General features: G+C 53.6%; 1 protein-coding gene across 4 annotated transcripts; it reads right to left on the minus strand.

The window, feature by feature from the left end:
• Positions 1-1,695: 1,695 nt before the first annotated feature.
• Positions 1,696-27,605, minus strand: TEAD3 (TEA domain transcription factor 3). Of its 4 annotated transcripts, XM_077839250.1 has the most exons (12): positions 27,410-27,605; positions 18,425-18,489; positions 14,115-14,177; positions 10,580-10,591; positions 9,864-10,001; positions 9,365-9,408; positions 8,449-8,510; positions 6,233-6,366; positions 5,670-5,843; positions 3,892-4,032; positions 3,176-3,328; positions 1,696-1,809 (listed from the first exon to the last, which is right to left on the minus strand). In XM_077839250.1, exons 1-12 carry the CDS (start codon positions 27,543-27,545, stop codon positions 1,696-1,698), a joined length of 1,236 nt encoding a protein of 411 aa, XP_077695376.1. In that variant the 5' UTR covers positions 27,546-27,605. The 4 variants fall into 4 exon arrangements, with proteins under 4 accessions (XP_077695376.1, XP_077695374.1, XP_077695373.1 ...); XM_077839248.1 differs by lacking the exon at positions 10,580-10,591 and having other exon boundaries at positions 9,885-10,001; positions 27,410-27,545; XM_077839247.1 differs by lacking the exon at positions 10,580-10,591 and having other exon boundaries at positions 27,410-27,545.
• Positions 27,606-27,617: the final 12 nt, after the last annotated feature.

Below are 27,617 nucleotides of genomic sequence, written 5' to 3' on the forward strand. Positions count from 1 at the left end.
TGGTGTGTTCCTGCATCTGAACTGACACTGTACGAGTCAGTTTCACGTTGGTTCTAGTCACTTTCACAAGGCTGGGCTGCAAAAGCTGCAGGGGCAGGAGAGCTCCACCCCAATTAAAAATATGCTCTCTCTTTAAAAGAACACGTATTTTAAAACTTAATTTTAAAAAATTATGAAAAAAACGTTTCCATTCAAGTTTGGACAACTCTCCCGACTGCCCCTTTAAATGACAAACCCTACATTTTGGACCTTCACTACCCAACAGTGTCCCTTTAAGCTGTACCCCAGCCATACCACCACCTTCCATTTTGTCACAGCCATGTGGCCAGATTTCAGCCAATGCGACACCCCTGAAGTCCAGGGAGTTGTGTGGTTCACACCATCGGTGGATTTGGCTATTGGGGATAACGTGAGGTGGGTTATAAGGTACCACTGTGGTGGATGGGTAGACCCCACTCCATTGCCTGCAGATAGGAACGATCAGGAAAGCAATGGGAGGCGATCGGGAAAGTTAATACCCTGCTAAACTGATCTTCCGGCTTTGGTCTAAGCTTTTCCCGCGTCTCTGCCATGAAGTCAGATGCCAAAGCATCGGCAAGAGCTGCTTAAAGCTTCCAGTCGCTTGGGATGTTTGAGAATTTCCTGGGTGATCCCACCTTTCCCAGCCCAGGGACTTCCCCCCCCAGGCCTCTCAGACTCTGCCTGGGTACAGCCATTATACTGCTGGTCTCCATAGCCTCTGAGATCTCTTTTCTCCAGCTGAGCCCCTTCCTGTCATTCTGCTACCTTCCTGCCCTCCCACCACCTGCTCTGACCTCCCACAGCCATGCACTTAGGACCCTCTTCTCTCAACTGGTTCAACACACGCTCCAAGGTGATGCACCCACATTCCCAAGGCCTGGGACACTGCCATGGGACCAACGCCCCCACACAAACCATAATGCCAGGCATACTGCTGTGGGTACCTCCATAACCATAGCTCCAGGGACAGTGTTGCAGGATCACTGCACTCCTGAAACAAACACAGTGCTCAGTGCCATTGCTGTGATAACACTTTTTACAGTCACCATTCCCTCTTGCAACTAGCTGACGGGGACGTTACACACAAAGACCTGACCTGCGTCTCTGTGGGCCATGCTGGCTTTGCACATTGCCCACTGCAAAGAGTGGGGCAGAAGAATTCTCCCTTTCCCTTGCCCGTTTCCAGACCAGACCATGCCTTGTTGGATAAACCAGGCAGCATCCACTTTCTCATCCCACTCTGAAAGGCCATTTCAGCACCACCCACTCATCAGAACGAAGCCAGGCAGAGCTGGGCCGGGACGCACGATCATTTATAGCTGAGCAAGGAGGTGCATCTGGGTATTAAGAAGGGGTTGTCGGTCGACGTGGCAACATGCTGCTCTAGGACGGCATGCTGAGAAAGGCACACAGGCGGTAGGCCTCAGGAACGACGAAGGCCAAGTCTTTCCCCTTCCAGCTCTGGATGAGCCCCTCCTTTCGCTCTATGGTTTCTTCTTCTTCTTTTTTTAAAAAAAATTGTTCCTAAGTAGAAAACATCTTTGATTGTGAGTCAGTCTTTTTGGCTTTTCTTTTTCTCGTTTTCAAAAGACTTCCACCGAGGCATCCTGCATGGGCAGCTTCTCTGCAAAGGCCTCTCCCCCCCCCCCAAGCCCCACCCATCCCACAGGGCCTCTAGTCTTTGACCAACTTGTACACGTGGTGTTGGGCGCCATGCTCGCTGGTGGATACCTCAAAAACAAAGGCTATACAGAGCAAGGTTTCCTGGGTATCCCTATTCGTAACAACCTGGGTGGATAGGAGAGAAAGAGGAGTCAGGAGAGTCCAGAGATGGGTTCTGTGTTATCTTGTAAGGGACAGTTTTACCATGTGGATAATTTATTTTATAGATCTGTATCCACATGTATGTACACGCCCCCCCCCGCGAGTCTCCGCTGGCTTGTACCTTGTGAAGCCACTTACCCCAGTACAACATAGGTGAAATCTAGAGCTGGTGCAAATGCCAAACTTTTGTTTCATGGGACATTTTTGACACTTTACAATTTGTTTTCGTTCTGAACCGGAACAAAAACAAATGTTTTTTCAAACTTCCCATGAAACAGAAATTCCGCCCCCAAAAAGTAGTGTTGGAAAAATGTTGAAATTTTATTTCAAAGTGAAATTTTTCTTTAGAAATGTATATGATGTTTAAAATGTTTTTAATATTACTTTTTTTTTTTTTTACATTAGTTCTGATAAGACATGTAAGAATCTATAACGACATGTGATGTCAGATTAGGCTATGACTTGACATAGCGTAGCATATTTTACACTATTAGTACCAGTCATGAAATAATGTGCAAATGATAAAATCTACAAATAAACAAATACATTTCAAAACAAACATTTCCAAAAGAAATTTCATTTGGAAAATAAATTTTCAGTGGGAAATGGCATTGAAATCGACACAATTTCTCAGAAAATTTCAGTTTTATCTAAACAGTATTTGTTTTGAGGACTATTTTGTGACCAGCTCCAGTGAATTACGTGTATCGGGGTACACAGCTGCATATATATTTATTAATATGGGTGTCTCTATAGTGTCTAGTCACATTACATTTTAACGTATTTTATACACACATGCACTTTAGAAGGATAAAATTCGTGTGAACAAAAAAGGATTAACCCGCCTCACCCCCCCAAAAAACCTCTCTCAAAATCCAGTTGTGATTTTGCCTCAAACTTTCCCCAAAGTGCCACCTTGGCACAAGATGTGGCCTGTAAAAATTCTAGGTTCTAGGAAAGCTGGTTCGATCAGGAAATGGCTTTGAAGAAATTAGAGCCTGTGTTTTCAAAATAATTTTAGGTGCCCAAGCTTAAACAAGCCTGATTTCCAGAGGGCAGGTGCTCAGCATTGTCTGACTATCGGGGTTCTTTAAGGCAACCCAAAGAGTGCACCCAGAATAACTAGTCACTTCTGAAAGTTTAGGCCCTGGTCTATAATGGGGGGGACATCTTCAGTCTTAACCATGCGGGGGAGGGGATTTGCACCGACATGCAACAAAGGGTGGTCATATGATTGTGGTCATCAGTAAGTCATGCGTCACTTATGAATGGTGAGCCTAGAAGTGGAGAATGGGGATGGAAGAAGAAGAAAGGAGGCAACGTCGGGTACCTGCAGGATGGTGAAATTCTCCAGGACGCTGTTCATCATGTACTTCTCCGGGAGATGCTTGAGTTTGTGGATGAAGTTGATCATGTATTCGCACATGGGGGATCGATGGATTCGATAGACAAACCGGCCATTCTCCAGCCGTGCGTACTCTGTCTGCAGAAGAATAGATCCAGGTGCTCAGTGTTACTACACAGTTAGCACGTGGCTGCTGTCAGAGTGTGCAAGGGAGCGGGCGGGAGTAGGAGCATGTAGGACGGACGATGTAGGTAGCAAAGACACTGGGATCTGCAGCATGAGTCTAAGCGAACTGGGATAATATCACTGCAGAAGGCTGAAATTTACTAGCTCAGGTACTATATGCTCCCAGATCTGTTTAAGGAGCAGCTTTCATCCAGCTATTTCCACTCAATCGTGCCTTTAAGGCTGTTAGCTCTTTGGGGCTGGATTCTGTTAGCATCTGGCACATTTTACCTGTGACACAGCACTGCACGTTCCTATGATAATTAATAACGGCACAGATCTCTATTAATTCAGCTCTGAATTCCCAGGAAGGTAGGTACCCTCCCCATTTTACAGATGGAGAAGCGGAGGCACAGAGGGACAGTGACTTCATCAAAGGACACAGGGAGCCAGTTGCAGAACTGGGAATGGAGGCTTGACTCACCGGCTCGTGCTCTAGCCACTAGCCCGCACTCCCTCATGGGCGTGGGACTCACCTCTACCTTCTCGACGACTTGCTTCCCAAAGGAGCACACCTTGGTGGAGACAGTGACGGTCATGTTCTCTGCGCTGCTGTACTGGCTGCTCACGCCATAGAAGGTCCCAGGACCGTCCTGGATCGTGCTGTTCAGATCCGCCTAAAGCAGAGGGAAAGGGAGGGCGTTACCAGGAATTGAGCTAAGCTTTGGCTGGAGGCGGGAAGGTCCAGAATGTGGAGCTTTCAGGGACAGAGACCTGGAGGTAAAAAAAAGTCACTGATTTACAGAAATACCATCTTTCTCGACGGACTGAAGGCACAGAGAGAATGTCAGCCCCTCCTGAAATGCAACTACGTCTGGGGAGAAAGACAGAAGCTGTTGAACAGCGTGCTGCAGGAGTGCATGCTAGGTTAGGATAGGAAGCAGAAAATACCATATAAGCCACGGCAGCCCAGTGGGCTGGGGAGAGAACTGAGGGACGCAGGAGGTAGTTACCTCTGTTGGCATTTGGCCACGACATCAGAGCTAAATACCTCTGCTCTTGCAAACACTGCTGCCGGATCTGAAAACCAAGGTCCTCACCCTTGAGGCCGTTCCTGTCTCAGGAGGACACAGTACTGACAACGCTAAGAGGTCAGAAATCTGGATTCAGACCCACCCACCCTGCCCCAAACCAGGAGACTTTTAAAAGATAGTGTGTGTTTTGGTCGGTCTTGATTTTTGAACTCCCTCATGCCGCACCAGCGTGTGTGGGGTGGAGGCAATTAGTGCAGCTAGCTCCCCCAAACGTATAGAGGAAGGAGATTTTTGCCCCCCTGTGGGAGACACGTTGCTCCCTGATGGCTCAGAGCTTCCAGCTTCTCTCCAACCCCCACATTCTAACTCATTCATTTCATGCCTCCCTGCTCCCCACCACCTGCCCCTCCTCCAGCTCAGCAATTAATTACGTGGCCCTCCCCTCCCAGCCCCCACATCAGTTCTGCCCTCCCTGCAGCTCCAAAGGCTCTTCTCCTCCCGCTCCTGGGCCTGGGCGGGAGGGAGGGCGACTGGAATGGGCACCTCTTCTCTCTGTTCCCAGGCTGGAAGGGGGATACAATTCCAGGGGCTCTTCATGCCCCCTCTTCCCAGGCCCGGGGTTGCAGGCAGAGAGGGACAGAGAGCAGACTGACCCACTACTTACAGGATGAGGGACGGTCTCCCTCCTGTGCCAACAGTGTCGGCTGCACCTTTGTTCCCCACCCCCTCCACACTCGTTGAACAGGGCTGACGTTCCAGTGAAGGCTGGAGCCTTGGGGATCATGGGGAGACTGGCTGCAGTGGGAGGCAGAAGCACGTGGCTGGGGCTGAAATGGCAGCTTTGAAGATGGCACGTCACTGAGTTCAGCAGAGCCTTAGAGGGAAGAGCCCCCTGCCAACACAGCCCCACTCCCAGCACTGCACTGACTTGGGAAGGAAGTGTGCCCATCTTCCGACTCACCCACACCTGTTCTTGCCGTTTCTAGTGACCCTGGAAGATCTCCCACCCAAGCCTGGACCCAACCCAAGCTGGTGTGGCTTGTAAGGACAGGCAGCATCACCCCCGAGGTGATACGGCTGATAAAAGCCCCTGCATGTCTGTCCACAGCTGCCAGCTGCCACCCTGGCTTCTGCCGGGGAACAAACTTCTTCTGGCTCGACTCAGATCATTGTACAAACAGGTTTGCCAGCTCCTGCCCACCACAGTGTGTGGGAGCATCTGCGAGGGGCTCTAGACACACAGCTGGGCATTGTGGGGAGGGTGGGAGCATGGTTCTTACCCAGAACTTGACAAGGAAGAAGGAGTTCTGGGGTCCTCTCTCGTAGAGCTCCTTCAGGCCCCCCTTCTTCTCAGGGAACTTGTCATAGATTTGACGGATGTCCACGGCCTCCAGCAGGGGGTCGCTGTATGAGGGGTTCGTCTGCCCGATGTGCACGAAGAGGTGTTTGCTATACTGTAGAGGAAGCAGGAAGGGTCAGCGATGTGGGAGCTGTCATCGGTTGCCCTAGATGCATGCACACCACGGAACCACAGCCGCTACGGTGATGCTGTGTCAGACGCCGGAACCCAGAGCCCTCCAGCCTCCCATCACCGCCTGGGCTAAGAGATCACAGGGACCCAAGCTATGCCTAGAATCATTCTCCACTCCCCTCTGCTGCACAGGGGCATAGGAGGGACAGCTCTGGAGGACACCAGACCTGTCCCTGGGCACCGATGCTTGGTGCTAAGAAGCATAGGGACAGCAGAAATGTCCCCTCTGCTCTCTGGGATCCCCATCCCCGTCAGTCTATTTGGAAGGGCAGGGTGAGGGGTCAAAACTCCCAGCGCCCCCCACAGGGTTACCGTTTCAGCATCCCGCGGCACCTCCATGAACGCTGAATACTCCAGGAGCCGCAGCTTGGCGGAGGCGATGGTGCGGTCCTGCCAGACGGGCACGGCTGAGGCAGCCGGTGGGAGAGGAGCCAGGGGCTCGTAACCTAGCATGGAGAAGGAGAGACCATCCAGCAAGCCATGGGATAACCCACCGCTCCCCTGGGAAAGCTCAGGGAAACCTGTGCCCGCAACGTCGATGCGGAAAGAGATCTGGCAGGTCTCCGCAAGCCCAGCCGCCCTTCCTCCTAGCCGACGCTGGGCTGGTTTCCTACGCTAAGGGCAGGTCTAGATGGCAGGTTTGCTGTGCACTGACTTGACATGCAGTACGTAAGCTGCGGTGACAGCATGAACATGGACAGCGGTTTCCATCCGCATCGTAGCGCACACACGATAACTTGGAGCGCCGTAAGAGCGGGGCATTTGGCGGGGACCTCCAGCCTGGCTCTAGAAGTGTCATGCAATGGGGCTGCCAACCCCCTTCCTTGGGGGCCTAGTCCAGTGGCAGACACACACACTTCTCTATGTGGTCTACCACTAGAGAGGGATACAGAGCCACAGCTCGTTAGCATTGCCAGGAAGCTCCCCCGGCGTACAGCCCAGTCCGACTCTCGGCCTGCCCACGCTGACCCCCCGTGGTGCTGACTCCCTTCGGATATGTGAGACCCACATCAGCTCCAGACCGAGTTCTGCGCGTTTAAGCCTTTCGCTCTTTCTGTGAACACTGGGGGAAAACAGAGGCCTGTCCCACCAGGGAAATCCCCCACTCTCCCATCCCTGCTAAGATGGTCAACTTCTGGGGACGGGGGCTGACAGTTATTTAAATTACACACACGCACAGCACCTAACACCACGAGGCTTTGATTCTTGATCGAGGTGCGTCAGCACCGCAGCACTGTCAATAACAATTGCCCTCCCTTCCCCTAGAGCAGTGGTTCCCAACCAGGGGTATGCGTGCCCCTGGCGTACGCAGAGGTCTTCCGGGGGTACGTCACATAATCCAGCTATTTGCCTAGTTTTACAACAGGCTACAGAAAAAGCTCTAGCAAAGTCAGTACAAACTAAAAATTTCATACAGACAAGAACGTGCTCTATACACCATACTCTGAAATGTAAGCACCATATTTATATTCCAATGGATTGATTTTATCGTTACATGGTCAACATGAGCAAGTCAGCCATTTCTCAGTACTCCTGGCTGTGACGCTTTTGTATGTTTATGTCTGCTTTCGTAGGCAAGTCGTTTTTAAGTGAGGTGAAACTTGGGGATACGTCAGACAAATCAACCTCCTGAAAGGGGGACAGCGGTTTGGAAAGGTTGAGAACCACTGCCTTAGAGGAACACTGGTCTTGGCTACCAGCCCTCCTGGGATCTGTTGTGGCTAACTGGTCTTCCTGGCTAATGAGATTACACTTTGTGATAACGGGGGACTTCCACCTGTGTTTCTTGTTCAATACGTAACAACGCCGCTGGCTGGGTTACCCACAAGGGTTGAACCTAGGACTTCTGGAGCCAAGATCATGAGCCTCTACAGCGTGGGCTAAAGAACAGACTCCCTTACCTTGGAAGCAGTAGCAGACACACTAACCTCTATATGTGGTCTAGCCACAAGGGAGGGATAAAGAGCCACGCTGTGTTACCTTTGGAAAGGCTGAAGGGTCAGTGGGTGTGCTGGGAGGCTGCTTTATTTCTGGGCCCACCGGGTGGCAGAGCGTTGCTCATAACAGAATTAAACAGGGCAGGTTCTCGTCTCAGCGGACTGCGGAGACTCAGGATCAGGGGCAGTCTTGGGAGCTTTGCATCCTGGTGAATTACAGACTATGATGCGGAGGTGACACCCCAGTATCTTAGGCTTGGGGCAGGTGGGGGACCAGTTCTCAAGGTGGCGCCTTTGATGCAAAAGAGACAATTCTGCTGTCAAGTGTGAATCCCTGGTGCAGGAGGTGATGGAAAGAGGAGGAAACAGCCCCTCAGAAGTTAGAGCTCGGGCGGCCATAGCAGAAGGACACAGAGATGCATATGTGAACATGCACATGAGCAGTGGGCAGAAGCTGGGGTGGTGGGGTTTTCCTCTGGGGGAGGAGCCAAGGGCAGGGCAATTAAGGCAAGCAAACGAATATCTCTGCGCCTCCAAGAGGCGATGCGGAAGAGGTGAAAACCTGGCCACCAGTGAAAGTGACCCACTTACTGGCTAGTGATGGAGGCATTGGTGGCTGGATGGGGTAGGCTGGTTGTGCAAATGGTTTAATGCTGAAAAACAAAGTGCATCGTTAGGCAGGTTAATGCGAATCTCGTTTATAAAGCGTCCTCCCACCCCCCTGCCCCACCTCCTCTCCGTACGGAGCTTCCTGGACAATTAAGACAAGAACATCTATATCCAAATCCACACAGTGTGCCTCTGCGCACGCACACAGAGAGCAACTGCTAATTCTCATCTCCCTACATCTGCCTGCCCCGCTCTCTCCTCCCCAAATGAGGAGGCCTTCTGTGCCCCTCCCACCACTCTCCCCCAGCAACTGGGATATGTCCAATCCTCCCTCCCGACACACCCCCTTAGTCTAGTATAAATGCAGCTCATCCGGAGGCCCACATTCTCAGTGCACACAGCGATCAGCCAGACACCAGCGCTGGCCGGACCCCAGAGATCATCAGGAGCAAGTCATTAGCAGCCAGATGTTGGTGGATCATCGCCACAGCCCCAGGCCAGAGATACAGCAGTCCTTCATCCATCAACACACTCAGCCTGGGCAGTGGCCAGACAAACGTTCCCCACCCCCCACCCCAGAGGTAGTGGGGAGTTCTGCACACAGGTTTCTGACCCTCTCCTGACTACACGGGAGCCGGCTGCATGCATCAGGTTGTTCTCCACACACTGCTCACATGCAGATTTAAAAACATGCACACCAGTGATTTGCCTAAGCTGGCAGAGTTGGGCATACGACCTAGGAGACCTGGCCCCCGAGTCCCTGCTCTCCCCGTAACAGCACACTGCTTTCCTGACCTCTGACTGACACAGGAACTTGGGGGGAGAAAACCAAGTCATATTAAAGCATCAGCAGCCATAAATACGGTCTGATTGAGACTTGAGGTGCCTCTTTACTTACTCCTGAGAGGGTCCAGGCTGTCCTGGGATAGACCCGCTCCAAAACTGGGGAAACAAAAGCACACACAAAGGAATAGTCAGGGACTTAACAGCAGCACATCCCAACACCCTACGACACATCTTACTGCCCCTTTGAGCAGGTTACTAAACAGCTCGAGGGGCTTTAAGGTTACACAGCAAGTCTACAGCCAACCTGGAAACTGCGTCTTCGGCAAGAAATCCGCTAGGGGAACGCCGTAGCTGTGAGCTCCCCAAGGGTCAAGTCTCCTGACCCTTTCCTCAACAAAGCCACCTGTCGAGACAGCCTAGGACTGGAGTAGCTGTGAGCTTCCTTGCAGCCACCCCTCCCCTGCTGTTCCCTGTATCAAGTCCCAGTGTGGCAGGTGAACCTGCAACCTCCTTCCTAGATAGTGTTCCTAGCTCATTCCATGTGGCAGATCCTGTTGGGCTGGGAACACAAGGAGAGCCTTCTTCCACCTGGGGAGAGCAGAGTCCCTTACCCTGGGGGGAGCAGAGAAGACCGCCTGAGGAAGAGGAGGAGGAGGGCTGAGTTTGTTCTGCAGGACACTGGCGGATACGATCTGTGCGGATGACATGGAGGCCATACTCTGAAGGGCCTTGTCCTTCGAGACCTGGTCCTTTGAGAGGAGAGGAGGAACAGAAAGCATGGTTACCAACCCAAACTGACAGGGACGCAGACAGACTGACCCCGATTACCCCCTTCAGTGCAAAGGAGCCCAACACACTTTACAAACTGGATCTATACACGCAAAGGGAGCCCTTCAACTGCCCCTGAGATGCAGCCACCTCTGGGGTGGAGCATGGCAGCTGTTTATCATTGCCATGCATTGTTACACAACAGTTAAGGACAGGAAGTCACGGAGAATAATGAAACAGCAGGGAGAACTTGGGAAGGAGAACAGAAACCACCCCCCCCCACCCAGACTGGAATTTGCTCATGTTAACATCCCAAGGGATTGTCGAGCACAAGTGGCCCGGACCTCGGTTTTAAGTCTCACGTGTGAGAGGGCACCTTTAGCAGTACTGGTTGGGTCCTGACTCAGAGAGAAAACACCCCCCCCAACGAGTCACTGATACCAGGGATTTTTCCTTGTGGGGGGGGGGGGGGTCCTCAGTCCATGGGAGAGGGCCAGGGAATATTAAAGGGATAAAGAGAAGTTTAAAGAAAGTAACTGCAAACTCAAGCACTACTTACCAAGTTCATGGCCTGTACGTAAAAGAAAGGAATAGCAACGGTTAGTATGTTTGCAACAATCCCAGAGCAGAGGCTCGTCTGCACCCTTATAGGAGTCATTAACATACTGACCCTTCGAAGAACCAAGGAAAGACGGGTTTGACTTTGGAAACAAACCAGATCTAAACCTGGGTGGTTTCTAATGGACCTGGTCTCCCTGGGAATGGGCACAACAGATCCGTGCGGGCTGGTAACCTCTTCTCAGTTAGGCCCCACTGAGTAGCGCACGGGCCGCCAGTGAAATACCAGAATAGGCTGCACTCGTACGTGAAGCTGTGGATAGGGAGCCCCGGGCTGGCTGGGCACGAAGCAACCTTACCCAGCTCACACATGTACGTGTGTGACGTATGCACCAGCAACGGTTCTATATGTGCACACAGCAGAAAGGCGGGGAACGAGATGTGCATGGCTGTATGCACACAGGGGCACTGGAACAATTTTATAGTGGGGGTGGTGAAGGTGGAAACCATGTACTTGGTTGGGAACTGGGTGGATGTGCACATGTAGATCTGAGCGGGGATAGGAGCGGGAAGAGTGCTGGGTAGAGGGGATTTAAAGGGATGAGTAGGAGGAAATGATTCTCAGCTGTTTTACAACGGATTGATTTGTGAATTTCCAGGCCTGCACATAGATCCTCATTTGGGCTATTGGATCTTCTGTGTTTTGAATATAATCAAGCCTTTCCCATTCACCATCTCTTAAAAGTTTTAAAGCTGGCAAAGTGAAACGAGAAAACAGGCGTCAAAAATAACCTCTGCTTATCATGCTCAGCTCCAGGGTCATTGGGAAGGAGCCATAGGAGGGAGAGGGTTAAAACCAGGAAATCGAAGTGGCCACATTTTCAGACGGGCCCAGTGCAATGGTTGCGGAACACTAGAAAATCTGTCCCTAGATGTCTGTGTGTTTATATGAGGCAACTGGCAAAAGGAGCAAGGTTTCCTTTTAGCAATAACTATTTGGCTCACTCAGCAGGAACAGAGGGTTCTGCAATCTTTCCCAGCACATCTGTGGTCATCCTAGCGCAGGGGTTCTCAAATTGGGGGTCGGGACACCTCAGGGGGTCACGAGCTGTCAGCCTCCACCCCAAACCCCGCTTTGCCGCCAGCATTTATAATGGTGTTAAATATATTTAGAAGTGTTTTTAATTTATAAGGGGGGGGTCGCAATCAGAAAGGGGTCACCAGTAAAAAAGTTTGAGAACCACTGTCTTAGTGTGCTTATTACATATGTATGCCCTGATCATCAGATCATATATTGCTTTTCCGCCTCAGAGCTTAACTTGAGGCTTGATTGGCCAATTCATTTTGAACCAATTTTAAGAGCCCCCAGAGACTCAGGAGATGGATGTATTTTAAAAATCAATATTACACAGTCCTGTACGTGGGGAGCATAAAATCAATGTGCACGGACACACGTTTGAGGCATAGTGAGAACTGAAAGGCTGTATTCAAAGAGGATCACAAAATGGAGATACGGCTGTTCCACACAGAGGCCCTGTTGGCCCTTTCAAAATTGCCCTCAAGTGCCCCTTGTAACGGAGTAAGCAGGGCTTGTTAAGTACAGCCTCCTTCCGCACCAGTTACTGAGAGTCCCCAGGGGCAGAGGAGTTACTGTCCTTATGGAAAAGTCAGATGGAATTTAATAGGGACTAAATTGATAGGGAGCTATAGAAATGACTCCCAAACCCTATACTAGAATTTAACAGCAAGCCAGAGCCTCTCTCTAGGTTCTTTTGAACAATCCTATAGACTCTACAGTAGGGACAGAATTCCCTATTAAATTCTACAGGGATTTTCTGCCTGGACTTGTTAAATGGGACAGGAAGACAGAGGGTACTGGAACAAACAAATGCATATGGACCAGCAGAGAGATTTCTCCGTCACCTGGGAGTGGCCCCTGTGCCGTGCAGGCTAATCATAGTTATTGCACTATTATGGTGCGTTCTTCCCCTCTGTTTGCGGCATCCACCTGTTGTCTCTCGTCTCCTACTCGAGCTCTTCAGGGCAGGGTCTTTTAGTTAAGCGTGTGCACGTGTGCCGTGCCTGGCACAATGGGGCCCCGATGGTGGGGCTCCCACAAAACAAAATGAACAACAACCACCAAAGGAGGAACATCCTGATGAGAACTTTCGTTTCAGCTTCAGTTGCAAAACCCCTCCCCGCACCCTGCCTTGTGACACCACCCCACCCACATGTGCCTCTGGCACCCAGCAAACAACAATACAGAGAACACACAGTGGAAACGGTTACTGAAAGGTTAGTCAAACTCCACTTAGAAAGAGGGAAGGAGAGAAAGAAAAGCCAACCAGAGAAGAGACAACATTCCAGTTTTATCCTTGCTCTGCTCCCTTGGCTCCTGGATCCCTAGCATGACCTGTAGGCAGCCAGAATGAACTGGAGCAGGGTCTCCATGGGAAGCCCCCAAAGCTCCTGGCTGAGTATCCCTGCACTAGCGAGAACGCCCCACCGTATGAGCCCTGTGGCTCAAATATCCCCCACCCGGCATCTCCCTGTGCTGGTCCCACAGCCCAACTGTCCCCCTACAGACTAGAAGCACAGGCCCCAACACCCCCGTGTCTCCTTATGGGGAGGGGTGGGGGGCAGCGTCACAGTGTGCGGGCCCCATAGCCTGAGCAGCCCAACACCTTCTGGGCCAGAGTGGCCCACGCAGCCTGAGTGCACTAGAACCAGCTGGGACAGCATCACTCTGCACGGCCATGGGACCAACTCATGAGCATCAGCATCTGCTGGGGGAGCATCACCCTGCAAAGCCCCTTGCTCCGAGCCCCCAGCCTCAGCCACAGGTGTGGGCTCTGCATCTCATTCCCGCCCCTTGGACGTTATGGCTTCAACTGGGGAGGTGCCCAGCATGCTGTCCTGACCCCCTAGCCCAATGCTACTAAACTCGTCTGGAGCAGCACCTAGCTAGGTTAGGCTCCAGCCTGCACTGCTCCCTCACGGTCCTGCAGTGGCCAACTTCTGATGCATCTCTGCAGCCTGGGGGAGGCCCTGACTCTCCCAGCTACAGGGAAACATGCAGAGCCTTGCCCAGCACAAGAGCTTGTGGGAAGGAGGAAGAGCACTAAGGGGAAAGCCTAAGAGCCTTGCTCGCTATGTTACTGCCTTTGGGATACTCAGGCTCTGGCCAGCCCTTGCAACCTACCAACCCTACACTCCCCGCTCCATGCAAAGCAGGTCCCAACATGGGCAGAGCGCTCACCATCCTGCAAAGGGCACACGGGAGGAGGTTCTCCAGGGAGGCCTCTATCTGACCTCAGGAGCTTCCTAGCTAGACTCTCCAGCTGGAGAGATCCTGTTGCAGTCTCTTCCTGCCACCCCTTCCCCAGGGAGTGTCTGGTTCCAGGAACGAAGGGAGTCGGGGAAAGACATAAAAAGGAAAGAGAAAGCAGCACACCACAGAGCTGAGTGTGTTAGTTGTCAGCACGGCCACTGCTCGGGGGCAAGCGGGAGGTGGGGGGAAGCCGGGGAGCGCGTACCTTCAGCTTGGACTGAATCTCGCGAGATTTCCGTCTGGCTAGAACCTGCAAGTGGCTAGAGACCTGCAGAGAGAAAGCAGAAGGAGAGGGGAAAACAGCAGAGCCGTCAACCAGAGCAGAGGAGAGGAAGGAGAGGGGCTGCCCCATGCTCACACACCACGGACGCATGGGCAGGGTCTCCAACGTACCTTAATGCCAACCTGGTACTCCCGCACCTTCTTCCGAGCTAGAACCTGTATATGGCTGGACACCTAATGCCCGCCAAGCCGTTCAAAAAGGAAAACACAAAGAGAATGAAGACATGATCCCGCACTCCGCTGCGCTCGAGATACACGGGGCCAGCCTGGGGGTCAGCGGAGGTTCCTGGCCTGGCCGAGGTTCTGGAGAACTAGCACTCCTCCTATGGAACGCGAGCACCAGTGGCCAAAAATATTGGGCCAGATCCTCAGCTGGTGTAAACGTTACACCGGTTTAGGCCAGCCGAGGATCTGACCCACAGAGCGGCATGTGCCCCGCAAGCACACCCCTCTCGTTTCATTTTGCAGTGTGGTTCTAACTCTGCAACCAACGGTGGTGTGGACGCCAAGGCTGTTGGCAGCTTCTAAGCAAAGGGGGCACACATCTGACCAACATAGAGATGGTTTCTCTAACCGCCAGACTAGCACACTCAGCCCGGGCTCTTTCCTTCTCGTGCGTCACTGTCATGGAGGGAGTTTCTGAAAGGCAAATTTTGCCCTTCCACATGGCCATGCCAATCCATGCCTGGCGGAATATGGCCCTGCAACTGCAGCATAGCTAATAATTCCATGGAAGATGCAGGAGCTCAAACAGACTCCGGCAGGCTCCCCAACCTCTCTGTGAATTGTGCTGTGCAAAGAGGAGGAAAAACATAGGCAAAAATTTTCAGGGCCAGGTTCACTCAAAAAAGTGAAGTTGACCCAGCTACGTCACTCAGGGCTGGGAAAAATCCATCCCCCGGGGCAATGTCGTTATGCCCCTGACCCCTGGTGTAGACAGTGCTTGGCAGACAGAAGAATTCTTCCATCGACCTAGCTACTGCCTCTCGGGAAGGTGGGCAGGGATGGTGTCCCTCGCCTCTGTTTGCCAGAAGCTGGGAATGGGCGACAGGGGATGGACCACTTGATGATTCCCTGTTCTGTTCATTCCCTCTGGGGCACCTGGCACTGGCCACTGTTGGAAGACCGGATACTGGGCTAGATGGACCCTTAGTCTGACCCAGTCTGGCCGTTCTTATGGATTAACTATGCTGACAGAACCCCTGGCATCATTGAGTGTCTACACGGAAGCGCTGTCAAGCGTAGACAAGCCCCAAGTCTGGGCATTTAAATAAAAGGCGGCTGCTTTTGTGAGAATCCACAACCCTCACTGAGGTCACTGAGAGCTGTCAACCCTGGAAAATCAGGTGCGTGCAGTGTCGTTATAGCTGTGTTGGTCCCAGGGGGGCGAGGTGCTAGCTTTTATCGGACCAACTTCTGTTGGTGAGAGAGAGAAACTTCCAAACCACACAGAGCTCTTCTCCAGGCTGGGGAAAGGTACTCCGAGCATCACACTTAAATACCCGGTGAAACAGATATGCACTTAATACAGGTTAAAGAGAGCATTCAAGGGGAAGCGGGCATCAAGTGGGGAGTTAGGAACCTCTCTTGGGTCACCCAGAGCTGGAAATTTCGGCCTCATCTGTGTCATGCTACGGAGCAGGCGACACTGAATCCAGCCTTGGAGCAGGTCTGTGCAGCAAAGTGGCGTCATTTCCCATATGCTCCCTTCTGACCATCAGCTGCCCCCTACATCCTGCTCTCTTGCATCTAGTCCCAGCCCCTAGGCTGCTTCTTCAGCGCAGAGACTGTCTGCTGTGCATCGAGGTGCCTTTGGCACATGGAGGAACATTTCTGATGGAGATCACCAGGTTCAGTTTGCTCTTGGTTCAAACCTCTGTCTCCAGAGAGACCCAGTGAGGGCTGCACGCTCCCTAACAAAATTCCCCTCTATTCATCCGTTCGAGCGGCATCTTCCCCTGCCCCCTCCCCCCCACTGCCAAGCCCAGATAAGTTTTCAAGGGATAAGTTTTCAAGGGATCATTTCAAACATTTAACACACAGGAAAAGTTCTACTACATGGCGCCAATGTGGCCTTCAGTCTATCCGTGTCTCTAGACAGCCCTCCCCCCAGTAGGATCCAAGCACCTTATTATCAATCAATATGTCTATCTACGGTGCTTATACTGCCCCCATCAATGCAGTAGCAATCACTCATGGATTTTATCCTTCCTGGGAGGTAGAGCAGTGCTGTTATTCCCATTTTACAGATGGGGAGCTGAGGCACAAGTGTAGATTAATGATTTGCACAAGGTGTTTGTGTCTGAGCTGGGGATCGAACCCTTGTCTCCTAAATCCCAGTTCATTAGACTGTCCTGCCCCCCATCACAGCTCCTCTTGCCAGCCAGTCTAGAGCTACCTGTTGTCACAAGCCAGCGGGGAGCAAAAGTCATATTTCCAAGTTCCTTTCCCCCTCACATTGGCAGGAACCCCGCTACAAACCATAGCCAGTCACAGCACCAGTGACCCGCTCTTCTAATCCCATCACAGTGCATGCACTGGACATAGCCAGAGGGACTTTCTCGCATGGGGAGCAGCGGGATGGCTGTTGGCAACCAGACCTGTTGCAAATGAAAAGAGCCTCTTCAAGGCTTATGGACAATCAGCTCCGTCCCTGGACTGGTCCAGAAGCACTCACAGACACGGTCATGGAAATGGATACAAGACTCCCCTGCTCCCTTGGTGCCACGAGGCAGGTAACACCCCAGAGCTCCCACAGCAGATGTAATTCACTGCCAGCTGATTTTCAATGCTGCCCTGGCGCTAGTCCCCAGTTCTGCACACCTCACCCAATACAATGAATGGGGGCAAGGAGCATGGGGCTGGCTGGAGGAAGGGGATGCAGGTAGCCAGTGGGAACAAGGAGCTCTATGATTCCCCCGCTACTGAGCCTTACAACAGTCTGAGCTTCTGGTGGGGGTGGGAGAGAGCTCTTTGCCCATGCCCACGGCTGACAGGACAGATTTCTAGTGCATCAGCACTGGGGTATCTGAGGCACCTGGGTTACACAAGTGCCCCCTGTCCTGGTAAAGAGTACTGGCAGAGAGGGGCTCTAGAACTGGATCTAGAAGAGAGGGGTGAAAGACGCAGGATTTCACTAGAGATCTCACACACCAGTGACCGTTCAGAGCTGGAGGCTGGCCTGGCCTAGTAGGAAGAAAGGGGCGATGTGCATAATTCAGATCCAGGTTTGAAACTAGAGGTGTTTGGGTTCAGGCCCAGATTCCTCCAGAAGCGATAGGGCCGGGTGTGTATAAAACAGGAAGACCCCATGAGCCCTAGGCCCAATCACAAGCCAAACCCCATACCAAATGATTTTTGAAGGTTCAATTAACACTCCCTATGCCCCACTCGCCATCACAGCTCCCCCCAGGAGGGGAGGCGGTCATGTCGCTGCCCCATGCAGAGGGCTGCTCTTGCGACGTGGCTGGGCCCATCGGGACTCTCAGGAGGCTCAGGGATGGGCGACGCTGGGCTATGGAAGCACACACCGGAGGGCCGATCCCAACGGAATCCCAAACTCCAGGGGTTTTGACACCTCACGGTGGGACGTCAGCAGCCGGGAACCGCGGGATCTTAGCACAAGAGCCTCTACTGCACCAGCTAAAAGAGGCTGTTAGCCATTGCTGCAGGAGACTCATCAATCTCTAGTTGGCCTGGCCACACCCAGAGGACCATAGAGTGCCACGCTGGCAGGCACAGTGTACAGGAGGCTCACCCAGCCCCGCTTGCCCAGCGAGCTGAAGCCCACGGGAGGAGATAAGACGACTGTGCAGGAACAGATCAGTTCCTGGACCTCAAGCATCCGATAAGCAGTGGGGTGGTGGTGGGGGTCTCAACGATCACTATCCCTCCCTTTGCTGGGCTATAGCAGCTCCCAGAGAGCTTGACTAGCCGTATCCGAGCCCCATAACCTCCCCCATGACACAGCTCAGCGTAATCCTCATTACACTGATAGGGAAAAAGGGGCACAGCGAGGGGAAACGTAAGACGCGCAGCAAGCCAGCGGCAGAGCTGGAAGTGGAACCCAGGCATCCGGACTGCCACACAGTCCCTCCTCGTCCTCCCAGGGCGCAACGACAAGCCGAGCGAAGCGAGCCAGACTCCCAGCACTGTCCTCGAGGTCGAGTCTATCAGCCAAAGGTCTCACACTCAGACACTTTCTTCAAATAAAGTAAAGCAGGGTTTTTTTACCTGTTTTCTCGTCCGTGTTTTCCCCGTCCGGAGCTTGATGTATCTCGCTATCAATTCATTGCGACCTAGAGCAAGCCAAAGTAAGAACAAGACTAAGAACAGAGTAAGAACAAGATCAAAGCAGGAGCATCTTGCCAGGTCCTCTGCCCTGCCCCCGATACTCAAACACTTCTCTTCCCTAGTCCAAGTGGAGCCTTCCCCCCACATCCCAGCCCTGGCCTAACCAAGGTTTCTCTCCAAGCCACATGTCAAGTGACAAGGCTTTGCCAGAAGGTGGTGCTGTCCTGGCAGCTGTCAAGGCAAGACTGAGCCAGCTGGTGGGGCAGGCTGGAAGGGTCTGTGAGAGCCCGGGTGACAGCGTTAATGGGAAGAAAGGGGCCAGGACAGAATGAAATGACCACAATGGAGGGACCGTTCCGATTGACGGCACGCACCGAATGGCGGGCGGTTTGTGCCGATCAGAGAGCTGGGCGCAGACATGGGACACCCAGAAACTCCTCCCATTTTGCATCTGCGGGACGGGATTCCTTCCCTCCCGCACCGCTCTCGGAGGACACTGCGAAGAGGGGCAGGAGAGCTTTCTGTGCTCGCTCCACCGGGAACCTGGTGCTTTGGGAACACTGCTCTCAGAGACACCCCTTCCCTTCCCTTCCCTCCCCTCCCCCCGGGAGGGAAACGGGCAACTCTACATGCTGCGGAAATGGGATCTGGGTTCAGATGTGAGTCACATTGGCAAGCCCCCCATTTTCCCCCATTGCCCAATCCGCATTTCCAGCAGTGCTGGCCTTTTAAACAGCCTTGCCCGACATCCTCGGCCTAATCCGAAGCAGAAGTGCTTTTGCTCCACATTTTACAGGCCAGCTGTGGCCAATCTAAATTCAACCCTCGGAGCAGCTGGGAGCTTTCTTCTCTCTCCTCCCCCCCCCCCCCCCCCAACCGATGTGGGGGTGGGGAAGCATGCCAGATTTATTTTAATGGACCAGATGGTGGTGGTTGGAGCTAGTCGAAATGCCCTTGGAGCTAGTTTAGGATAAAAAAAAAAAAAAGTCAAAAAGCCAAACAACTTTTGTAGCAGCGCCGGACGCCCCACGCCTTCTGGGGGCAGGGGGAGGGGCTCTCCAAACAGGCCTCACACTGTAAGGGAAGAAGCACGAGCGCCCCTCGCCCCCTCCTCATGCCCCTGCAAATCCCGCCAGCCGCAGGGCGACAGACAGCGCCAGGTGCTGCGCTGCGTCCCATGCCTCCCGGGGAGGGCAAGAGAAGGAAGGCTCCACATGTGGGAGTAACAATGCTCCCTCCAGAAAGAGCAGCTGGAGCACGGACCCTGACCCTTGAGGGGGGTGCAACCCCTTACGGGGGTAGGGCAGACCCCCCTCCCCCTTTTGCCCCCAGAGCACTCACGCGCCCTCTTACTGGTGACCTGAGCAGGCCCTCATACCAATGGGGGCTAGCACGCCCCCTATATGGTGGGATGAAGCATGCCACCCTGGTGCCCTCACTGTAGTTTGTGAGGGGCATTAGCCAATCCTCACTTCCCCTGTGAGACCACTTTACAGATGGGGGAAACTGAGGCACAACAAACAGGGCAGTGACTTGCCCAAAGTCAGCCAGCAGGACAGGAACAGAGCTCCTGTCTCCTGAGTTCCAGCCCAGTGGCCCATCCACTCGGCCATTCTTCCCTCACACACACAGGCAAGCTTGCCTGGGAGTAATGGGGCTCCCCACAGGGAACAGCTGGAGTGATTCCCCGCGCCCTGGGTTAACACTGGCCCCCACAGGGGATGGCTGGACTACTTCCCCTTAGAAGGCAGCTGTAGCTAATCCTGCATTCCCATAAACGCCCACAACCAGGGGCTCTGGTTTCCTAGTCTCTAGCCACACAGAATCAGGTGGGCCGAGGCCCAGCCTGACCTGCCTGTACCTACTGGGCTACCCCAAAGATGTGAGGGAGAGGAGGAGATTCCAGCCCTCAGCCTCTCCCCACACTATCTGAGGGGCCCGGTGAGGCTGCTCCCTTGGAGGGCTGGCACGTTGGCACTGTTAGATGCATTTCCCCTTGCAGCCTCTCCATTGCAAACTGCACATTAGAAAGAAACGCAGCCCAAGGAGAGTCATCAGGGAACAACTGCTAAGTACCTAGCTTGACGCCGCCATTCCCTTCTTGTTCACCCCCGGGGTCTGAGATCTGCTCTTCCACCCTCCAACCCCGAGCGCCCCAGACGCCACTTCTCTCGGCCTCTGCATCGCTCCCCTCACAAGGCGCGGCTGCTGCCCGGTTGTTATTGGTGCCCAACGCTAGCTATGCCCTGGAGAGGTGCTGTTGGAAGGACATGGCAGGTGCCCACCTGCTCACCCTGGCAGCGTGGATCTCACTCTTGACGCCCCGGTGGGCTGTCAGAGCACAAGAGCCTGGGGGTTACAGCTAGGCCAGGACCTGGGAGACAAGCAACCTGAAGGATCCAGAGTCATGGTGGGCCCTGGCCTAGCAGGGAGGCCTAGTGACCTGAAGAGGCTGCACTCCAGGCAGGCCTGGCCCCACAGCATGGTGGGAGGCATGGGAGGAAGCAGAAGAGGGGCGGCAGGGTGTGTGAGAGAGCAATGGAGCTAACCCTGAAGATCCCTGGATCTGGACAAAGCGTGGCAAGGGAGGAGATGCTGAGAGGAGAGGGCAGCGCCGAGCGTAGAGGCACGGGGGCAAAGATGAGAGGAAAAGGAGGGTGGAGAAAGGAGGACAAGGGGTGGGGTGGGGAGAAAAGAAGAAAAAGTGACCCCAGTGGAGGAGAGGGACTTCGGGGTCAGTAGGCGTCCTACAGTCCTACAATGTACAGCAGGAGCCTGCCGGGAGGGGAGGACTGTGGGGTGGAGTGGGTCAATGTGAGGTGATTGTATTTCCCGCCCTCCCATTGTGGGGACACACCAGCTCTCCTATATCCCCACCATCCTCCCAGTCTTGAGCACGGCTCAAGGAACTACAAACACAGCGTAGCCATATGGGGCAGCCCACGCCCCGCAGTGGGGCACAGCACAGACGGTGCACTATGGGCATGGGACACTGGAATATTTTCAGTGGGTATTAACAGTCCACCTCTGGCCCCGCCATCGCAGGGTTCTCTGCGCAGTGGGAGCCTCTTCCAGGTGCTCTGGAAGTTTGCAGAGGCCTCAAGGGGTCATCATTCCCCAAGCACTGTGAGCGGGTCTCCCCCTCTGGGACTGAGCTTTGCAACTGTGTGGGTCTCCCTTTCGCCCGGTGCGTCCTCTCCCCTCACCTCTATTTTAACAGCATGTGTCACTTCTCCCTTGGCGCCCCCCAGCACCCTGTGGTTAACTGTGCTGTGGGTAACTCTCCTCCCTCTGCATAGCTGTGTGTGCACCCTCTGTTGTACCATGGAGCTGCGTGTGTCTCTTTCTCTGGTACTAGCGCACACTAACCCTATTCTCTGCTCCCTGTGTGTGGTACCAGCAGGACAGCTCTGTGTGGGCCCCACTGTCTCTATGGTACCTGCGTAGCTAAGTCTGTGCGTGTCTGTCTCTGAGAACAGCAGGAAGGCCCCTGTGCATGCCCCCCCTCGCCGTCTCTATGGTACCAGGTAGCTAAGGGTCCTGCTCTCTCACTCTCTGGTACTGGCAGGCTTTGCAGGGCTGTCCCGGCCCCGTGATTCACCAGAGGTTGTGCCATTCCCTCTAGGAGGGCACGTCCCTCCTCCAAATTACCACATTCCCCAAATTCCTCTCCCCTGACACCACCACGTGAACCAGTTGGACGGCTCTGTTAAAAATAACCTAGTGGGACAACCTTCCAGCCAATCCACGCGCCGCAGCATACCAGCCCTGGCCGAGTCCAACTCAAGTTACACCTGCTGTCTGGGGGCAAGGCGCAGGCTCCCTGAGTTCCTGGCAACAACCCTGAGAGACACCCCTTGCCCAACAAGCCCCGGCCCTCCACTGTCTCCCCATGCTCGCAGCCTGGCTACAAATTCAAATGCTAGAGGTTACGAGAGGTCAAGGTTGCCCCCCTTCCACCGCTTCCCTCTGCTTCTCTATGCTGGGAGCTCAGTCCCTCTGCAATCAGAACACCCCCACCCTGCAAGTACCACAGCAGAGCTAAAATGCTCTGGGATTCCTCTGGAAAATCCCATCTCTAATGCCTGCCTGGATAGGTAGCCATGCTGGTGGGCTGGAGAAAGTCTCACCCAGGGAAGCTACAGAATGCCCTGCCATGTCCTGTCTAGGCCCATCGCCGGCAAGAGCTCTGATCCTGTCAGAGCACAGTGGCATCCCAAGGAAAGAATGCTACAGCAGGGGATTGCAAGTGTTTCAGGGCAGGGACTGCTTCATACTGCGTGTCTGTACAGGGCCCAGCACAAAGCAGTCCCGGTCTCAGCTGGGACCTCTAGGCCCTACTGTAATACAGCTAACAACGGCCAGCAATACTGTAGGGAGACTCATGTAAGCTGTTGGGAGCGGATGTTACTGCAGAAATCCTCAGAGAAGAAAATACTACTGAATGCTGTAGTAAGGGTCCACGACGTTACTGGTTCCAATGGAGAGTCTGGGGCTAGTGGTAGAGAATACTAGAGTATTCTCTTAGTGGGATACTGGAGTACTGGGAGGTAAGCAGGTTGGGCAGGAACAAAAGGCAATGGGGTAAGAGTAGATGAACAGCACCCCCTTTGCCCAGACAAACAGTGGGGTTCCCTGGCTCTGCTGGGGTTAGTCTCCCTCTGGTCACGGCTGACCCAGCCCTGGTTCAGGGAGCCCTCTGGGGCTATGTGACCTGGAGAACCTGCGCCAGGTGTGAGCTAAGCCCTTCTCCTGTGGAGAGGACCCCCCTTTCCCCCTGGATTATGCTCAGCCAATGACTCATTTGTCATTGCTTCCACTATTCCAGCATGGAGAGCCTTGGCTTCTCCATGGGGTTTCTTGTCAGGGGGTCAAACAGGGCGCTCATACAGGCTGGAAATAACGCCCACGAAAGGGGTCAACAGCCCCACCAGGCAAATGGGGAAGCACAAACCCAGGGATTCATTCAAGGCCACGCAGATCATAGACCTGAAGGCCAGAACGGGACCATCATGATCATCTACTCTGACCTTCTGCACATTGCAGGCCACAGAATCTCTTCCACCCCCTCCTGTAATAGACCCCTCACGTCTGGCTGAGTAACTGACATCCTCACATCACAATTTAAAGATCAGAGGCAAGGGTCATGGTGGTTTCAATGCCTCCTCTCCCAGAAGAACTAGGATTGGGGTAGGAAAGCACACAACCTCCCCAAGCCACACTCCTGCAGGCGGATTGGGGTGCACAAGGACTATGAGCTCGCCCGGCTATTCTGAGCCCCCTCCCAGACTAGAGGCAGACCGGGGCCCACTGTATGTTCGGTTCAACAGACCCCCTCCACGCTCTCTCCTCCAGGAGGGAGACTAGGAAGGTTCCCTGCAGCCCTGCCTCCAGTTCTAAACACTGCCTACAAAAGAGAGCGGAAGTGGGGAGGGGGTGAGGCAGAGAGAAAGTGTGTGTGGGGGGGATGCAGCGAGATAAGAAGGTGAAAATCAGTTTCTGAACCAAGTGAGGCAGCGTGGAAGAAGAAAGCAGAACTGGGCTGCTGTCTCTTTAAGCAACTGCCAGATGTCTCCCAGGGGCTGGAAAAACCAGTTTGCACACTTGGGTTTGTTGAGTGGAGGCCAAGCTCCCCAGCGGCACTCCAACTATTCCCAGAGAAATCCAAACAATGCACCCGCTTTGGAATCCCCGCGCCTCCGTCCCTGATGCCCTGGGCTAGAAGGGCCCCCGCTGGGTGGCATGAGTGAGGAGCAGGGGTGCAAGGGCTGAAAGGCGGTGTAGCGAAGCAGGTCCCTTTGGGTGGTCCAGAATCTTGGGAGCAGGGGTGGGGAGAAGTCTTGCTTTGCTGCAGGAAGATCTGAGAACAGGGGGAGAGGCGTGGAGAGCCAGTGAGACCAGTGCACGGGAGGGGAGCAGTTAATGGAATGGCCAATGCTTAGGGAAGAACTTAAAAAGGCAGTGTGCTGGCGACTGTCCCCCTCCCCAGAGGTGGCTGCATTTCATGAGTGCTCTGTGCCCAATTGGTAAGGTGCTTTAGGGTCTTTTGCAACTAGAGAGAGAGGTCAGGCATTACCAGCAGTCTGCAATTCCCTTCAGCTCAGTGCTGATTCCAGAGGGATTGGTACAAAGACGTGATTGGCCAGTTTTGATCGGGTGTAAGAGTTGTGCCCAGTTTCTCAGAATATGATCAATATAAAACTATCCTAATCCTTAGCCCTTCTCTAGCATCCTCCCAGGATTCCAAAGTGCTCTACAGAGACGAGCACATTAAGTGTAAAGTAGGTATTCTAGCTATTATAAGGATGGGAGAAACTGAGGTAGAGTGGGTGGCAGTGCTGGGAACAGAACCCAGATCTCCTGAAGCTTAGTCTTGTACCTTAACCACTATTAGACAGTGTTCCTCCCCACCTCCATAAGTCATCCTCTGAGGTCATAACACAGTGTTTATAATATGACAGTCCATTCCCATGGAGACAGGTCTGAGGTCACAAACACTGAGTTGTGACATCACGGGAGGACTCAGCCCGGAGCAGAGAAGGAGGAGACCATGGGTGTTTACACACAGCTCTAGTCATCAGCAGCGAGGGAGGCAGAAAGCCCAGAACAGTTTGAGGGGGTTTAAACCTCTATTTTCCATTTCATTAGAAAGGCCCCGCTCCAGTAGCATATCCCCCCTCTCGCATTGCACAGGGGCTCAGAGTGGCCCATACTGAAATACTGGTGCCATTCCCACCAGCTCCCTGCGTTTCCTTGGAGCACTGAGCAAGTCCAACCTTGTGCTGAGCCGTTGAGACTTGAGAGATCTCAGCAGAGGATGCTGGAAACGGGGTTGGACTTCCTTTTAGTGCTGGAGAAGAGTCCTGGATTGACAACCCTAAAGACTGCAGGAGCATCCCGCGTCTGCATTGGAAGGACCGTCTCGAAGGGAGCGGAGTTTCAATAGCCTCGCCGCTGACAACACCCGTGAAGGTGCCAGTTGCGAAGGTGCTGATGTGGACAACTGACCTGCCAGGAACTGGGCTGAGAGTCACCCAACTCACCGCACAAAGACACTTGCCACCGACCTGGGCCGAACTCCAACTGCTGGCCCATCCTCGGCGCAGACTCACTCTCATCTCAGGCAAGCACTTGTTTAGCTTGTCACGCCAACAAAGCAATGGAAACTGGAGCGTGGGCACTGCATCCTAACCCCCTAAACCGTCAATGGGTGGAGGCAGGTACCTGTATCCACAAGGCTTCCTGCTTCCAGCTGAAGATGCTTAATGTGCTGACTTGGGCACACTTGCCTCTCTTGTCACACCAATAACGTATTTAAAGTTGAACCCAAGAGGCGACGGGCCCCACTACCCCAGAGCCATCAGTGGGTACAGACTTCCCTCGGCCAGACCCTGTATTGACAAGGCGACCCTGTTCTAGTGGGAGACACCAGGCCAAATCCATGACTCTTTTGGATGAATGTGGCCCATTGGGTTGGAAATGGAAGCAGAGGAGCTTTGAATGGAGACGTGGGGGAAGGAGAAGGCTCTGGGAATGTAGTTAGCTCCCCTCAGGTTGTGGCCCCGAAAATTCAGAGCTGGGGAAACCATCGACATAGGGGGAACTTCTAGGCCAAGCCGCAGTTTGAAAACACAAATCCAAAGGTGGTGCCGAAGGAGCCTCAGAAGCAGAAGGAAGTGTTTTGTTTGTGACCTGCACGAGAGGCTAGACACACCACCTTTCACGCCCAGCCCCAGGTGTGTGGACTCCCTGCGCAGAGCCTCTCTCTGGCTGCAACTTCACCAAACCAGTCAGGCAGGCAAAGCAGAGAGAGGGAGGGAGGGAGCGAAAAAAAAGAGGGAGGGAGGGAGTGAGAGAAGGGAGAGATGTCACAGAGACTGTGGATCCTCAGCATGGGGAACAGAGTTCAACACCACTTGACAGGTCTCAGCCATTCCAAGAGGGCCACCACCCCTGCCCCAGTTTGGCTTCCCTTTCTGTGTCCCCACAGGCTGGTAGGGACATGGCCCAAAATACTGTGGTTGAGACATTAGGTTAGTGCCCCGGTGCAGACAGCAAGGGCCAAGCCTTGGAAAGTGACTGGGCAGAGGGGAAGGCACCGCTCATACCAAGAGCTCCTAATGCCTCCGTGTCAGAGACGTCCAGGCTTGGGGCATCTGGGGGCTGAGCCTGGAGGAGCAATTCCCCTTCAGAAACTCACTTTTACCTTCTCTCTCTCTCTGCCACCCTCCACTCCCGTCGCCAGCCAGCAGTCACCCAGATGAGGTCAGAACACGAGGGCTGACACAGGGGGATTTCAATCATCTACTGGATGCGAGAGACTGAACATCAGAGCCTCAGGTTCTGCAGAACCCGCCCCACACAGCTCTCCCAAGGCAGCTCAGTCCCGACCCACCCACCGCATCCCCAGCAATAGGCTCCCAACTTGCTCTGCTGATCGACCTCAATCCTGACCCAACCTGCTTTGCTAGTCAAGGTCTGGGCTCCCCCCGTGCTTGCATCTCAATCCTGAGCCCCCAGCTACTGCCATCTCGGGCACCCGTTATCCCCACTTGGACAGACACACACACACACTTCCGTCAGGCTACACGTATTCTGTGAGCAAAGACAGGACTTTCATCTCCAGAGCCAACCACCGAACACTGGCAGCAAACCCAAGGAAATTCCCTACTCTACCCCTGAACTGGAGTCAGAGACAAAACAGAATAACCGAAGGGATGTATCCTCAATTTAATTGGACTTTGGAGTGGGAATGCAGGGGCAGCATTTGGTTCTAAGGGAGGTGGTGAGCTGCTCTCAGTCATCTTAACTGGATGTTCACTCAAACATAATGATGGATATTTGAATAAGCACACAGTGTCTGCAATGTCCGTTGGGTCAAGCCTGGATCCCTTCTAAAACCAAGTGCGGCCTGGTCTTACTCACCGTACATCTTGCCTTCGTCCGAGAGGATGATTTTCCGCCGGCCGCAGGGGGGGTAGATCGCCAGTGCCTCCTGGAAGCTCTGCTCGATGTCTGGACTCCACACCCCCTCGGCATCATTGTCCAGACTCTTGTCCATTCCCTCCTGTCCATCTTCCTGCCCCTCCCCGGGGCTGCCGCTGGCGTTCCAGCTGTTGGACGCTATTGTGAT

Source organism: Eretmochelys imbricata, chromosome 21, assembly GCF_965152235.1.
Source record: "Eretmochelys imbricata isolate rEreImb1 chromosome 21, rEreImb1.hap1, whole genome shotgun sequence".
NCBI lineage: Eukaryota > Metazoa > Chordata > Testudines > Cheloniidae > Eretmochelys > Eretmochelys imbricata.

Excerpts from the sequence above, each read along its gene's own strand:
- TEAD3 (XM_077839250.1), bottom strand. The coding sequence starts at position 27,545 with ATGGACAAGAGTCTGGACAATGATGCCGAGGGGGTGTGGAGTCCAGAC. Across the intron at positions 5,844-6,232 it reads TGCCGCGGGATGCTGAAACG|TATAGCAAACACCTCTTCGT; the intron begins GTAACCCTGTGG and ends CTTCCTCTACAG. Across the intron at positions 3,329-3,891 it reads AAGTCGTCGAGAAGGTAGAG|ACAGAGTACGCACGGCTGGA; the intron begins GTGAGTCCCACG and ends ATTCTTCTGCAG.